Here is a 16,324-nt window from a genome sequence, read left to right on the forward strand (position 1 = left end):
ATGCACGTATCTATTTGTCAAATGAGTAGTATCGTTGTTAACATTTGTACATGAATTCAATGGAAATCGAATTCATTTTGATGTCATCATTGTTTTCAAACATTGAATTCATTTGATGTGAAAAGAAAAAAAAAAACAGTTTTTTTTAAAATCAAATGAAATGTGCACAATTTTTACGACAATCAATTCAATGTCAAAATAATAATCTGGGTTAACAGATGTTTCGAATTGCAGTTGCCAACATATCAGAATCAAGATGGCGCTGCGCATGCTGCAGATATTGATTTTCGAAATCCAGCAGTATTTGCGTATGTGTTATATAAACCATACTGCTTGGAGACACACAATTTATACGAAACGAATAAGAAATTCATAACAAATCTATTTTATCACGTTCACGTCACATGACATTATCGACCGACATTAGTAACCATCATACAAAATAGTTCCATCACACTTGTGGCTGTAAATTTGTGTTGCGTTGCATAATTGGTGATATAGTTCATTTGATTAATCGCAAGAACGGCAACAACATCAAATTTAGTGAGTGAACTACGTTGAAAATTAACCCGTACAAAACAACAAAAAAAATTACGTTTTTTTTATTCTTACTCGAATTCGGTATATTAATACATCCATATTTCAATTTCCAATTCATCAAATATTTACAATATAATTCGGATTCATTTTCACCAGCTGGCGCCACTTCTTTTGTAAACATACATATATATATAAAAAAAAGCTATATAATTGTAATAAACGGGGACAAATAGAGAACAAATTTTTTTTCGATTCGATATTGAAAAGTTGAAAGAAGCAAACAAATTGAAAAGACAAACAGCAAATATAAAATATATGTTATGTATATCTATAAATCATGGTGCGTTAGATGTGTGTGCGAACCAAAATGTCTATAGAACATTTCCATCGACACAATTACATAATTGATAAAAATAACTGATTCAACTGTGTGCGTTAAATGTTATATACAAATCAAAGGCAGAGTCCAAAAATGAGCAGCTTTTTATTCAGTTGCTGTTGTTATTGTTGTTGTCATCATCGTTCCACATAAATTCCAATTGGATTTTATGATGTTGCTATTGAATTATCGATTTTCTCTTCAGCGGTAAATTCGAATTGGTTATTGACATAATTGAATTAAATCTGTAGGGCAAATTCTGATCACAGATCGATTGAGTTTGCGATGCGAATGCATGAACATTGTGTGAGTATTGGTAAAAATAGCATTACATAATATTCCCCATAGTAAATAGTCATGTACACACAAACATCGATACATAAACACACATAGAGACACAATCGCAATATTGTTTATGCGTTTGCATGTATGTCGTCATCATCACACAAATCCAACGGTATATCTATTCGCATTTAACGTAATCGCTGTCCTCAAGCCAACGGTACTCATACAAAAGCGCATTCGATTGGTTGCCACACATTTCCATTTGATTCGCATTTGATACAATGTTAAAGTGTCACAATGCAGAATTCCACAATATATATATATATACTTATATAAAAATTACCATATCCATATATAAAGCGAATATTTATCTATAGAGGAATGTTGTGGCGCGCACACGAATACAATCACGAACGAACGAACATCATCGAATTCGAATGCACATTTGATACATTTGCGCATTGCAAAGAACAATAAAATGCTTTATATATAACTATGTACATGGTTATATATTTACCATAATGGAGTGTGTGCGTGATTATTGACATATTGTTTTTACTAGACCATTTGAAATGGATTTTTGTTTCTGTTTTTGGGCCATTTGTCGTAATGCCATTACTTTTGGTTTTTGAGCACATAAGATGCTTATTGGAATCCCCCAAAAAAAGAGACACACACAAAAAACCGTCTATTGATGAACGTTTTTTGTTGTTGCTGTTGTTGTTGTTGTTGATTTATTGGACCAACGGATGATTTTGGCCATCCGTAGCCGTCTTTGCTGCCGTTTCAGCTTTGCATATTGCACAAATACCATGACATGCAGTTTGAACAGTACGAGCGTGTAATACAGCAATCGATCTCTTGATTAAACGATAGAGAGTGAGATAGAGAGTACATAACAGGCGCATAAGCATATAACACATTTATAAAAATACTCTCTGTACACATATATAGATTTAAACACATAGTCAAATGGTTTTTCATGTAGACCGTACCGAGAGAGTGCTTAAAGCACGATAGAAAAAGCAGTAATTTCAATTGTTGGTCTAGTATACTGTGGATTGTGTGTTACAGTGAGCCAAAGAACTTGAATCAAAAATTGCTGCCGTTGTTACTGCTGTGCTGCTTCTGTTGCTACCGCTAATACTCTATCTCTCTTACTCTCGTGTAGTCTGCTTGTGTATTTGTACTATTTTCATGAACCAGCGAAACCAAATATAATTCACTATCTAAAAAAAGAAAAGAAAAATACACACACGATAGAAGATATTGAAGAAGAAGTGGCAAACAGCACAGTGTGTTCACAAACTAAAATAAAACGCTTAAACGTAAAAAAAAGTCTAGAGTAACTGTTGAAGTGGTGTATATTATTCGTTGATATTTTTCTCTTCGTTTTATTTTATTTTTATTTTTTGTTTTGTTTTATTTATTTTTGTTTTTGTTATTTTTCACTTGTCTTCTCTTATATTATACGCTCGGTTCGTGTACATTTTTCTCCCTCAGAGAGCGCGTATCTCCTTTTGGCTCATTATATTCGGTTTTGGGTTCGTTTGCTTCGAATTTGAGAGCAATTCGCATTATCACAAGGCGACTATTCTGTAGTGAATAAAAGAAGGTGAGAGATAGCGGCCCCGCGACTCCGACAAATCTGTGTGCGAGAACAGAAGAAGAGCAACACACCGCTAAAACAACCGAACACCGAACACCCGTGTGTTTTTAAAGAGAGAGATATTGTGTTTTCATTTTTATTGCACACACAATAATAAGTTGTTGCTTTTTTGATAAATCTACTTGTGTGTGAAATGGCTGTGTTTCTCATTAATATTTGTAAATTCAATGGGTGCGGAATAAAATTTGATTCATTGGGTGAATTAATCACTCACATCGAAAATATACACATCGGTAAGTGTCAATTATTGTCTTTTTTGACAATAGTTTAGTTTTTAGTGTAATGTTTTATGTGTTTTGGTTTCTTTTTTTTTGTGTCATAGAATTTCGATTTTTTTTTTGTTTGTTTGTTGAAATTCACAATTCAAATGTTCATTTGATATTGGCGAATCGGCAACGGAGTGTGTGAATAAGCGAACAACATCGAACCGTTCGGCTCGAATGAAAACATGCATAAAGTTTGTGAGACAATAATAACAAATGTTCATGTTACGAATGATGGTGATCGCCCATCAAAAACAGTTACACAAAGCAATCATTTGTATGCACTGATGTATATTATATTCACACCATCGACCGATGTCATATTTGCCATTCTCAATCGCGTTCTTCTGTGCAGATTAATTTCTGCTTTTTAGATTGTATTATTTTTGTCTCTCAATTTTCTTGATTATGATGTAGTCGTCTGTCTACACATATGAGTGTGTCACATATTTGCTGTGGGATTTCATTCATTTTTATCTGGCCGTTCATCGATGCAATGACATTAGAATCGGGTTCTATTTTGTTTATATGATTATGTTTCTGTCGTCGCCCCTCTCCCTCAAATATCTTAAATGAATTGATGTTTAGACAACGTGAAATTGAAAACAGAAATAAAATCTCTATTAATTAAAGTTTTTTTTTTTTGTGCTAAACAAGTGTTTTACAGCCTTTTTATTCAAAAAAATCAGCTTCATTTAAATTGTATATACGTTTCAAGGTTTCACTGCTTTTTCTGTGTTATTATGTTACATAAATAGATGTGTATTGATCGCGTCTGTGCCTTGTACATCAATTCGATTTAATGAAATTATAGCACATTTTTATCAACATTCAAATTGGAATTGAGCGAATGCAAGAGGGTGAAAGCGCGCGCGCGCCCGTGTCCGTGTGTATCTGTGTAAAAAATATTCAATCGAATAGTTTAGAGTGAAATGTGATAATGGCCGAAGTAAATCAGTTGGCAATCTGGTTGCATTTATAAGTTTTTGTTTGTTTGCTACAGATTTCACTGTCCTGCATTATGATTGTCGGTGTCCAGTACCACAATTTGTGTGGCCCGTATCATAAAATCGATAATAACTCTTGCTTATCAGAGACACACGCATACAAATTCGAAATGAATATTTAATCATGCGTAAAGTATTGAATGAAATGAAACGAAATAATGCATATCGCATCAACATTTGATATATTCATTTATGAATAAAATTAAAATAACAAGTCACTTATTTGTTAGACAATATACATCACAAAATATGCAATAAATACTTAAACTAAAATGCGGGACATGATTGGAATGAAACCGTACATTGCCTTGCCATTTGATAAATAATAATTCATGTGATCAGCTGACACGTTACAATTTTTTTTTATTTCGGTTACAGAACACATGTCACTTAGAATGTGTCAAGACAAACAACATACAGCAGAGAGAATTATCATAACTTTTTCTATTCGGATTCTTCTAAAAATAGCGCATCTATTCGATGTGAAATTCAACCATTTAAATTGAATGAAGCAAATAATCGCCCAAAAAAGGAAATATCCATGATTGCTTGGTGTTTATTGATTTTTCCGCATCTCTCTTAAATACATTTGCTGTATATATGTGTATGTGTTGATTTGATACTGCGTGAGTGAGTGAAAATGGGATTTTCGTAGCTCAGACGTCCGATCTTGTCCGAACACATTGAAAACTCAATGTTTCTAAATTATTATTTTTTTTTTTGTAATTTCTAATTTACTATTTAGTTATCCAAAATCCACCTAAATTCGGTATATGTTGATTGATTGATGAGGTGAAAAAAAAAAACAATTCAATTATTTATAATTCATTTGATATTAAAATAGACTATGATCCGCATGTTGTTGAACAAAAGGAGCAATCACAGCCGGCATGTCTTCCATTGAGCTATGTGCTAAGGTTCATAACTGATGCAGCGCGCAAGGAAGGCCCATTCATAAACAATTCCACGGGTGCCAGTGATTTAAAGCGAAAATTAGCTATTAAACATCACAGCTATAGCATGTCATCATCAAATCGAAGTACCACACCAACAGGTTTGTTTCTAATTTTCAATCGTAACCACATCAAAATCAATGCAAGCATACAAACTTACTGGTTCCTCGGTTTATTTATTTGAGTTTTTTTTTTGTTTTTTATTTGCAGGTAGTGAAATAGACGATGAAGAAATGATAGTATCGGAATCGGAAAATTCGAATGACTCTTGGACGACCGAAGAGTTTAGTTCGGAGTTTATAATGCGTTATGGCAGCAGGTTAATAACAATTTGTTGATCGTTTCTAAATGCCTATGTCATGATCATAAATGCAATGCGATATCCTTATAGCATTTTATGAAAAGTCGAGTTTGCGTGATTTCCCACATGCAAAACACACAAATATTAATCTTTTTTTTTCGTTCGTATGATTTTGTCGATGTCGTCATCGCGTCGTTTTCAATTTCACAGTACAAGCACTTACAAATCTTATACACAAACAATTTTTTGATGCAATTATTTTTCCGCATTTGAATTCGGCTCTATTTTATTCCTCACAATTATAGACACTCTGGCACGGCGGGGAATAGTGCATCGAATGAAAAACCATTTGCATGTCCAGTGCCTGGGTGCAAAAAGCGATACAAGAATGTAAATGGCATCAAGTATCATTCCAAAAATGGCCACAAAAAAGAGGGAAAGTAAGTAGCCAATTGTTGCATATCAACCTGAAAAACGAAGAAAAAAAAGAGATACAAAGAAACATGCCAAAAAAAAACATTTTTTTTTTTTTTAGAAAAAACACTTCAATAATGATAGTAATATAGTATTAATCGTATCGTTCAAATTAGTTGAAAATGAAAAAGAACTGACATTTAAAATCAAAAATATGTGTTTGTTTGTTTTTCTTTCGTTTGGAATGGTTATTTTTCACTTAAATAACTAAACCATTCGACAATTTGACTTATGATTCTGTTTTTTTTTTCTTTTTCTTTTCATCGTGCGCATTCGTTGTCCAAAATGCATCAAAAATGAATATTCCAAAAATGTGTTTTGCGCACAAAATGAAATGCATTCAATTGCATATGAACTTGAACCGAAATAAACCACAAACATCGAACAATGTCGCACCAAAATCACATTTACAATTGCGAAGTAGAGTGAGAAAAGGATTCAAATGCTATTGCGGAAAGAGTTATAAAACATCACAAGGTCTTAAGAATCATTCAATGGTGGTACATAATACGACATCGACGGAGGCATTGAATAATAATAACAATAATAGTAGCAATGTGACAAGGCCACATAGTCCATCGAGTGCTTCGAATGGCGGCAACAATAATTTTAGCAGCCAAAGTCAATTATCACCAAATAGCAGTGCCAATGGAAGCATGCCCGGTAATACAACAACATTGTCGACGGTAACGATGGCAGCGGCGACAGTTACGGCAAACATAAATGTATCGCCAACCTTCACCCAGTCCATAACACAATCAAATCAAATTACATTAAAAACAACACCACCGACTACCAATTTAATAGCCGTTAATTCATTGGCTGTATCAAGTCCTCCAAATAACAGCCATGCACTGCTATCCACTCACAATCCAAATAAATTGGTCAAACTGAATACAGATTGTTTTGATGGTGTTTTAGTTGGCACCAAAACATCTGGCAAAAATTTAATCATAACGAGTAACAGTGCGGCAAATGGTACAAGCAATGGTAATATTATTGTGACAACAACAACCGCCATACAAAACCAATCGAATGCCGATGACACAAATGGCAATGGCACTAAAATGAATCTTCCTAGTCTTGTTAATTTAGGTATTTTAACTCCAGCTACATCACCAAAGCAACACACACAACTAACACCTCAAATTTCACCAAATCATACGCCCGCATCGAATGCAAACAATGCGAATAGTAATAATAATTGTAATATAAATAACAACAACAACAACAACGAAAACTCACTACCGCTTACCCCAATCAGTCCATTGAATAAAACATTTAATGGCACCGCCGCAATAAGCATAGGCAACACAAAAAATAACAACAATTCATCCAGTCCGAATCTGAACAATGGTGGGCTTCATGCCAATTCAATCACCGTCGATGGCTCATTGACTGAAAACACTTAGCCTATATTAAAAACGCTTCTTTTGCGTAAATGAGAACCAAAACGAAACGAAATTTTAAGCAAAAAGGAGAAATGAATGAAACACAATGTCGAACAGCTAGAAGAAAAAAAACAACAACAACACACATTTAAATCTCTTTCTCTGTGTTCACACATCCTGCGCCGATGTTATATAAGTATCTGTCAAGCTTTAAGCCACTATTATTAATGTGATGATGTCTGCGTACTATTAAAATGAAAAACGAAAGTTACATGATGCAGTACATTTAAAAGAAAAATCAACAAAAAAAGAAACAACAACACAAACAAAACACTGACGTGAGTTGCGTATGAATTATTATAATTAATCACTTACATTCGCAAACGTGTATTTTGGGTTAGTGTTTAGAAGAAGAAGAAAAAAAATGTTTTCATATCTATTTGTAATTTAAAGAGAAAAGAAAAAAAAATGATGAAAATTTGTAAATGCGATAATACACGTAGGTCCTAGTAAAATACAACTGAACAAAACCAAAACGAACGAACACAAATTTAAGCACAAAATTGCTGCGTAGAAATAATAGAATCTAATGTTTTTTTTGATGATGAAATTAATGTAAAGTTTTGATTGAAAGTACTAATTCTTTGAAACATACATTTTTACTCTATTCGTTCTATACATAGGAACAGAAATGCTTATCTAAATTTTGTGAAATTACATTTCAGAGTTATATAATTTCAACAAAACTGAAATTTGTTTCATTGCACTAGAAGAATTTTTTCTTTCTTCTTTTGCTTAAAAACTAGGCAAATTGAATAGACAAATTAAACTTTCAAAGAATCATGCACTTAAGACAATTCTATTTAATTCAAATTTTGTGATTTGAGCTGTTTTGCGAAGCAGCTTAAAATTATTTATTAATTGAGAGAAGGAGGAGAAAAAAAACACAAGGATATGTAGTTATATTTTGAATGGACCGCGAATGGCATTCAATAGGATATTGTTTATTGTTCCGATTTTAATTTCATTCGAAATTTCGAATTTTTTTTTAAATTCTTTTTATTCGCAGTTGATCGAAAAACTTTTTATTTGTGAGGCACACATTATTAGATGAGCATAGAAGATGATGTAAAAGCTTAAATCAATTTCCAAACCATTTTTCCAAACATATAATTCAATCCGCTGATATATATAATACCATTTTAAGTGTGTTTAAATTTCAAACATGTGCTTAGCACTATAGTGAAGTGTTTGAGCATCACAGCAGCCAACTAAACAGAAACCGAAATTATGTATACAGAAAACATTTTTTTTATATATCCTTTAGAAAAGGATATTATGTGTTATATTAGCAGCAACCAATCCAATATTTGCACGGAACGAAGGAGAAATGATGATAAAAATGTGTAAGAAGAAGATTTTTGTGGTGATTATGAGATAACATTTTTCTAGTCATTAAATTATTTAGAGAATTTTATTGAAAATATTATTATCTATAAAATAAATGAAAAATGAAATTAAACACGCAATTGTTCACATAATTAAAATCATTTAAATTAAATGATAAAATTTCTGCAGAACAAACAATTATAATTACAGTAAAAAAAATAATGACAAAAGAATCAACACATTACAAAAAGGTGAATAGTAAATAAAATTGAAACTTTGATTTATAATTGTTAATTGTTGCTTTGAAGAAATAAGAGACAACAAAAAACTAATGAACCTTATGACGAAATCAAACGAAGAGAATATATTGACACAATATCATGAATGATTCAGTTCGATGCCATTTATTTTTGTCAGCCAAATAAGGGAAGAAGAAAAAAAACACAAACCAAATACAATTACATTTGATTGTGGTTTTTTAAAAATAGATCTTTCTTTTTTATGTCAAATGCTGTTCATTTATTGTTGAATGCATACAAGGATTGTGAAAATGAAAACTCAATCTAATTCAAACAAAGAACTATATCTTCAAAAAAAAAAAATCCCAAACTATATTCTTTTTGATTACATTTATTTGGTCAATAACATTTTGAATAGTAATTCACAGTAAAACCAAATAATATACTGCTTTGACATGAATATTTGCAAACCAAAATATAAAACCAATATGCCAATGAGATTATTGTCGGTGTATGTGTGGCGGCCAACCGCTGCCACCCGGATCTTAGCGAAAAATCAATTGATCCATATGAAATTGCCGACAACAGTCTCAAGCCAACTTATCAGAGTATTGCTCAGCGCTGCTGCCATCCAGAGCATATTTAAATATCTTGCTGAGAATGCGTCGTCCGTCGCATGCGAAGGTACGTAGCAGTTTATACATCAAAGCGAACAACAATACATACATTGTTCTCTATTCAACCGTTTGAATGTTTTGAGTCACATAATCGTGAAGAGAACAATGGATTCATTCTTGTTCGCTGTGATGTATAAACTGCTACGTACGTTCGCATGCGACGGACGACGCATCCTCAGCAAGATATTTTAATATGCTTTGGATGGCAGCAGCGCTGAGCAATACTCTGCAACTTATTTCTTATTCTTCCGTTTATACATTTCAAAACATGTATTCTTCTAGCATTCTCATTAGAAGAAAACCGTTCAAAAAACGCTTTAAAATCACTCAATACCAGCTCTTGTTACAATATATTAACTAATTTATAGAACATTTTGAAGCGAAACAAAAAAAAACTACTACAAAAACACATTTTTACATTTCATGCTATTGTAAATGTTATTTGATTTTAAATGTCGGCATTTGTATTTAGCAATGCACCATGTGCATTCGCTTGACGCCACAATTCCTATTAGTAAAAAAGGATAATATTTGTTAAATGGAATGTTTAATTAAATTATAAAAAGTATATAAAGAAAACATTTCACTAGCTACCGATTTTCATTTTTTTTTTCTCGTGTAGATAAATGATAAAAAATAAGAAGTCTTAGCAAAAATTATCAAAAAAAAAAAAAAAAACCAAATGATATACACACAACAAAAGGTTAGAATTAATGTGCAACCACTTAATCCACTCACGTTGTGATTATATTCATTTCTCATTTCTCTCTCGAATTTTTTTTTTCGCCCTTACCTTTTATTTTCCGAAAAAATTTATCTACGCCCAAATGTGTCTAGCATCTAGAAAATTATTAACGAACAAAAAACGCTAAATGTTTTTGTTATTGGCTGTAATTAAAATATGTTCAATTTTACCGAAACAATACGTTGAGCTGATGTGAATTTGAAAAACAAAAATGATGAAAACCATTTTATGCCCTCCCAAAATTAAATTGCATAATTTAAATGAACGAATGCAAGCTTCTTAATTTCAATTTTTTCCAAATAACAAACCTATACTCTCTCTGTATCACTTCTCTGTTTTGTGTCCAAAATGGTTCAAAAATTGTAAATAAATAAAATGTACATTTATTGTAACAGACTATTTCTATTTAAACAGTCGCAGAGGAGCATTTATTATTCTTTCTCATCAGGTGTTGAAAAGAGGAACATTCTAGAATGCTGTTTCTACATTAATAAACGAGTGCAGTTTCTGATTGTTCTACATGTCATCTCTCGATGAGTTAATGATCATTATTGAAATGGCGAAGGATTCTTTAAAAACAGCATCAAATATTTACACTCTACAACGTGGTTTGATAATGATCCGGAATGGAAATGAAAGAACTTGAATTTTGGCAAAATTTTATTTTATTCTTCAACATAGTCTCCATTTAGCTCGATACACTTAGTCCAGCGTTTTCCAATAATAGTCGCTGGGGGCTAGATCTGGAGAATACGGTGGGTGGAAAACGAATTCGTAGCCCAGTTGTTCCAATTTGGTCATCGCTTTGATGTTTTGTGGTGTAGTCACCTTAAGACGACCCGGCCAAAAGTTTTCTGGAAGTCATCTATGATTTCTTGCGGCTTTAACCCTTTCAAAAATTGATACTTGATCACTGCACGAATTTCTGTTTTTTCCATGTTTTACTTTTCCGCACACACCTAGTGTGTAAGGTAAAGTATTGGAATCGGTCGAAAAATTAACACCCATAAAAAATGTGTTTTCTGGGTGTTTTTGGGGCCAGGGAACACGAATCTAGCGTTTTTTCGATGTCCGAATGTATGTACGTACCCTGTACCCTGTACCCTGTACCCTGTACGCTGTACCCTGTACGCAAAAATTTGTTAACACGATAACTTTCAAACAAGAAAAGTAATTCAAAATCTGACTTCACAGGATGATTGGGGGTGCCGAGGAATAGAAACCATTACATTTTGAGCGACTTTGGTTGACAGGGTAAAGTGTCATGTCTGGTGTGATGCCCATGTCCATCCATGGGAAAAATTCAATTTTTCTTCCAAAAGTGATATTTAATGTATTCTTAAACACTCAAAAATGTGTATTGGGGGGTTTTTGGGTACGAGGAAACCGAATATGACGTTAGTTTTGCGATACAATTCATTTTCGACACACTTCTTATACGAAAAATTCAAAAAATTTGGATTTTTGTATGGAAGCCATGCCTGTATGATATCGTAATGAGCTGAAACTTTGCACAGGTTATTTTTATCACACATAAATACCATTCCGAGAGTTTGAAGACATTTCAACGAATATTAGGGGCACCTCCCGAACAAAATTTTGGATTTTTCGCTCTTAATATGCATTGAAATTTCTTCAAACTTTCAGAATGTTAACTTTTTGTGAAAAAAATAACCTCTGCAAATTTTCACATGATTACGATATCATATAGGCATGGCTCCGATACAAAAATTCCCATCTTTAGTAGTTTTTGTAAGAAAAGTGCTTCGAAAATTATTTTTATCTAAAACTTATGTCAGATTTAGTTTTCTCGTGAATTATTTGAGTAAAAGATTTGTAATAAATGCATGTCGTGGATCACAGTGCGGAAAAGTTCATCTTACGGATGTAAGACATTTTATTTTTTTTTTTAAATTAGAGGTTGCACAGTTCAAATGACTTTATCTCATAAACTATTCGATGGAATGTCATGAAATTTTTTCGAATTTTTTCAGGCACTCCTTGCAAATCATTTCGCATAAAATGTAAATAATTCGCACAATTTGTAACATTTTGATCGAAATTCAACCTCCTAGTCTCATTATGAGACAAAACAAAATTAAACTAAGTTTTTTTTTACAATTAGTGTGGACACAAAAAATAATAAATTTATATATAATATAATTGTTTTTTTTTATTGACATGTCCATGACAGTAGAAAGTGTTTAATAATAAATTTGAAACCCATATTTGAAGCATGTATTTTGGTCAAATTTGCGGTCCTATCGCTTTTCCGAGAGTTTTTCAATGAAATTTTCCACTTTGGCTACAAGTGCTCGATCATTATTTTTCGTGGCATTCATATGCACCGTATAAAGGCTGTTTAGATCACGTTGTTCAAAACTGGCCTGGGCCGCTTCCTCTGCCAATCTATTGAAAATATATTACATTTTGAATTACATTTTAAGAAAATAGTCCACGAAACATGTTATCAGTAACAATACTAACCCGGCACGAATGTACCATTTAATTTTTTTATCGTTACGACACTTGGGTAGGTATTTTTTGACTTCTTCAATATTGTGCTGCTTTAAGCAAACTTCAACGAATGGCTCATAACCGATGGGACTCTTCTTTGCTTTGGAAAATTTTTCCAATTCATCCCACTGGAATGTTTCTGATAGCACTTGAATTCGTAGCCACCAGAAGCGCTTATCAGGCACTTTATACTCGGTTTTCTTCTTTTCAGCATTTTTCAAATCGCCCAATTTCAGCAACATCTTTATCGTCTCATGTACAGGCATACCATAGAATGATTGTGACCGTGACAATGTATATCTTAGTGAGAGTGAAAAAAAAAACATTTTCGATTTTAAATTAGTTCTTGTCATAATGCTCAGTTTATGTACTTGTCTGCAAATGTTTTTTGATCCTTTAACAATTTGCGAGAATCTTCGCACAATTCTGCTTCAATATCTTTATGAGCTTTCTTATAAGCAACCGATGCCGTCAACAAAGGTAATTCAAAGTTCGAGGACTGTTCAGGGGAGAGAAAAAAAAACAATGAAACATTGCTGTTTTGTATTTTTCAATTGATAATCTATCAATAAGTTATCCATTTACCGAGATGTCTTCACGAAGCGCATATTCAGCTTGGGCCACAAAATCATCTTCTTGATTGAATATTTCTTGCAATGCAGTTTTGCTATTTAAATTGCAATATTTCTTATACAAATTCTGTGCAGTTGGAAATGTTCGAACAATCATTTGGAAATCAGCCAATTGCGTTGTCTCTTTTAATTGTAACAAAACCGTATAAATTAAATCTGTATCGCCCGATTTTGTAGCACTCATTAAAGCGCGTTTACTTTCGCCGAGTTTAAGTAGCAACGGTACTTGCAAGCTACTCTTCGATTCCATCTCCAATAACTAGGAATTTAATGAAAAACAAAATGTAGTGAACAGCAATATATTTGTCAAACAGTAGAAGTGATTGTTATAGTGATGAGTTTTATGCCTATAACAATCACTACTATTGTTGTCGCTCCATTTCAACGCCATCCAGATGAGCTAAACTATCTAGTTGACAATATATACCTTTATCGCTAAATTTTTTCGGCCCAGTTCTTGTGCCTTTTTTGCAATATTACAAAATGAAATGCCTTGAGCGCCGGCCAATTTCAATTTTTCGGATATTTTTCGTGCTACATCCTCATCATCTATTTATAAGAAAAGAAAATATTTATTTTGGTTTTTTTTTTCATTTAAAATAAAATAAATAGCTGCGGCATGCATGAAAAGGTTTAATTCATGATTTGTTCAAAATAAATTTACTTTTATCATAAGTGACTTTGTGAAAGGCCCAATGTTCCAAAATTCGTGATTCCGGCAATTTTAAATGTTTTGCTATTTGAATGGCCAAACCATAATGTTTGCGAAACACCAATCGATCCAACACAACATGTGGCTTCAATCGATTAAACCTAGACAAAGAATAATTAAAATCATAGCATTATTCCCATTCAACAACAAAAATTCATGATCAAATTTACTGTGCATATGTTAAAGGTATTCCGATTTTTGTATCTCGTAAGGCATTCAAAACGCGTAAAACGCGACATGTTTCAATATATTTATCTGGATTATGGCTGGCAATAAATGCTTTGCCAAAGTATGCAGCTCGAATCAAGCTCTTCTGAGTATTTGTGTCAAATTCATAGCTGGCCGCTTCGATGCATTCATTCACCGATTCTTCGAGTTTATTTTTAATCAGACCCAAATATTCGTCGGATTGATGACTTTTCTCCTATTAAAATGGTAACCAATTATAGAATCAATACCAACATTATGTGCGCACTGAGTAGAAAGTCGAACCTCATATTTTTGATATGCTCCGAATAAATAGGACGACGGCTTTTGACTGTTTATCGCAAATATGTTATTCACACAGGTCGGAACTTTTTGAAGCATTTCATGTTCACTATTATTCAATATTCGTACACAATCCATTTCTGGTATGAGAAACGGCACCGAATCATAGCTGTACATATTGGAATCACCAGCAACAGTCACAACCAGTAACAATGACGGATAGGCAATTACAATGGCATCAGCTTGCGAATAATTTTCGGAATCGAGTATCCTGTGTTCAAACAACGAAAAAAAAATGATCCATAAAAATGATCGTATCTATCGTAAAACAAATGAAGCACAATCACCATTCAATTTGTTTTGGTTTTTCAGATTGATTTGTTTTAAATTCACAGTATTTTGTTTGCAAATCAGATGTTCCCATCCAAACGATGCCGTTATTTGTATACAATGCCAAAAATCGATGATTATACGAAACGGACATTGCGACAATACTTTTAAATTCATTTTCAATGGATACCGTTTGTACGGAACACACACTATATCCCTGGCTTAATTTGAACAATTCATGTTCACGTGCAACCAAACTGCATGTATTTCGATCTTCATTGATAATGGCCCAACACGTTGGATCGAGTATCGATTCTGTAAATAAATCAAATCAAACGTTCTATCAAAATTAGTCTTAATCGAACGTATGGGTGATGATATTCACTTGGCATTTCGGGCAATTGTCGATTTTTCGGCTCTTTTATACTATTTATAAGGAATATACGATAATTGGTGGTCATTACAGCAACGCCTGTCCCTGAATTTGATGCAAATATTTTGGCATCGATGACTTTTGTATCTTTGGCTTCTTGTCCCATGCTAAATGTATGCTGATATTGGCCAAACATATTGTAAATTAGAACGAGCCCATCGTCTTGTACACAAAGTAACTCTTCGGCATCTGACCAACCTATTGTCAAAAGATTGCCACTGTTCCACTAGAAATTCGATTATAAGGTTGAAAAAACAGCAAATTGATTTTTCATTTGTATGCAAAAGAAAATGGTTCGTAATTCTTACATTAATTGATGCCAACAGAAGACCGGATGCTGTGAATATTCTAATTGTTGGCTTAACTGTCGAACCGCCCACTTTGATAAATTCCTTTGAATCACGTACAATAGCCATCGGACCGCCATAAGGAGCTGCAACAACTTGCATTTGATACAATTCAGTGTCAGCAGCCCATTGCATTGTGTATAGTTCACTTTTTCTAAGAAATTTTTTTCAAGAAATTTGTTATTATCAGATGAATTTGTGAAAGTTTTCAGTAGAAAATTACCGATATGTGATTCCTGGTCGCAAAATGAACCAATCACATGTCGTCGATAAAATCGGCATTTTTATTTAAAATTTCGATCGAAATTCCACGAGCATAAATTTATCACAAACTCTTCCAATCAGTCAAATTTGTTATTTTTTCTCGTCACTTTTTATGTTTGACTGAATGAAAAGCAAAACACCTAAACTAAATTGATGATAAACATTAAAAATATTTGACAGCACACCAATACAAATGTCAAAATACTCATATTCACATTGAATGTCAAGTGCTCAATAAAATACATTGCGCATACATTGTTTACATGTGAAATTGATGTGAGTGATGAA

At 32.9% G+C, this 16,324-nt stretch overlaps 2 protein-coding genes across 6 annotated transcripts; one reads left to right on the forward strand and one right to left on the reverse strand.

Moving 5' to 3' along the window:
• The first annotated feature begins 321 nt into the window (after positions 1–321).
• LOC116345968 (probable serine/threonine-protein kinase DDB_G0282963) lies at positions 322–8,784 on the forward strand. 5 transcript variants are annotated; one of them, XM_031775810.1, is made up of 6 exons: positions 322–543; positions 2,708–3,106; positions 4,988–5,197; positions 5,307–5,415; positions 5,703–5,837; positions 6,296–8,784. In XM_031775810.1, the coding sequence occupies exons 2-6, from the start codon at positions 3,007–3,009 to the stop codon at positions 7,281–7,283; spliced, it is 1,542 nt and encodes a 513-aa protein (XP_031631670.1). In that variant the 5' UTR covers positions 322–543; positions 2,708–3,006; the 3' UTR covers positions 7,284–8,784. The 5 variants fall into 5 exon arrangements, with proteins under 5 accessions (XP_031631670.1, XP_031631667.1, XP_031631666.1 ...); XM_031775807.1 differs by having other exon boundaries at positions 323–621; positions 6,293–8,784; XM_031775806.1 differs by having other exon boundaries at positions 323–543; positions 6,293–8,784.
• Positions 8,785–12,467: 3,683 nt separating this feature from the next.
• Positions 12,468–16,215, reverse strand: LOC116345959 (vacuolar protein sorting-associated protein 16 homolog). The gene is made up of 12 exons (XM_031775779.1): positions 15,996–16,215; positions 15,734–15,926; positions 15,378–15,651; positions 15,010–15,307; positions 14,666–14,933; positions 14,344–14,597; positions 14,126–14,274; positions 13,889–14,010; positions 13,415–13,720; positions 13,201–13,328; positions 12,800–13,129; positions 12,468–12,721 (listed from the first exon to the last, which is right to left on the reverse strand). The coding sequence occupies exons 1-12, from the start codon at positions 16,052–16,054 to the stop codon at positions 12,574–12,576; spliced, it is 2,529 nt and encodes an 842-aa protein (XP_031631639.1). The 5' UTR covers positions 16,055–16,215; the 3' UTR covers positions 12,468–12,573.
• Positions 16,216–16,324: the final 109 nt, after the last annotated feature.

The sequence above is a fragment of the Contarinia nasturtii genome, unplaced genomic scaffold (genome assembly GCF_009176525.2).
Source record: "Contarinia nasturtii isolate CC-2019 unplaced genomic scaffold, AAFC_CNas_1.1 Cnas_scaffold_1371, whole genome shotgun sequence".
In the NCBI taxonomy this organism is placed as follows: Eukaryota; Metazoa; Arthropoda; class Insecta; order Diptera; family Cecidomyiidae; genus Contarinia; species Contarinia nasturtii.

What these genes read in the sequence shown, in the direction of transcription:
- LOC116345968 (XM_031775807.1), top strand. Translation starts at nt 3,007, where the DNA reads ATGGCTGTGTTTCTCATTAATATTTGTAAATTCAATGGGTGCGGAATA. An exon ending in TCGAAGTACCACACCAACAG is followed by an intron (nt 5,198 to 5,306) that starts GTTTGTTTCTAA and finishes TTTTATTTGCAG; the next exon opens with GTAGTGAAATAGACGATGAA. An exon ending in ATAATGCGTTATGGCAGCAG is followed by an intron (nt 5,416 to 5,702) that starts GTTAATAACAAT and finishes TCACAATTATAG; the next exon opens with ACACTCTGGCACGGCGGGGA.
- LOC116345959 (XM_031775779.1), bottom strand. Translation starts at nt 16,054, where the DNA reads ATGCCGATTTTATCGACGACATGTGATTGGTTCATTTTGCGACCAGGA. An exon ending in TTCTGTTGGCATCAATTAAT is followed by an intron (nt 15,652 to 15,733) that starts GTAAGAATTACG and finishes TCGAATTTCTAG; the next exon opens with TGGAACAGTGGCAATCTTTT. An exon ending in CGCTTCGTGAAGACATCTCG is followed by an intron (nt 13,329 to 13,414) that starts GTAAATGGATAA and finishes TCCCCTGAACAG; the next exon opens with TCCTCGAACTTTGAATTACC.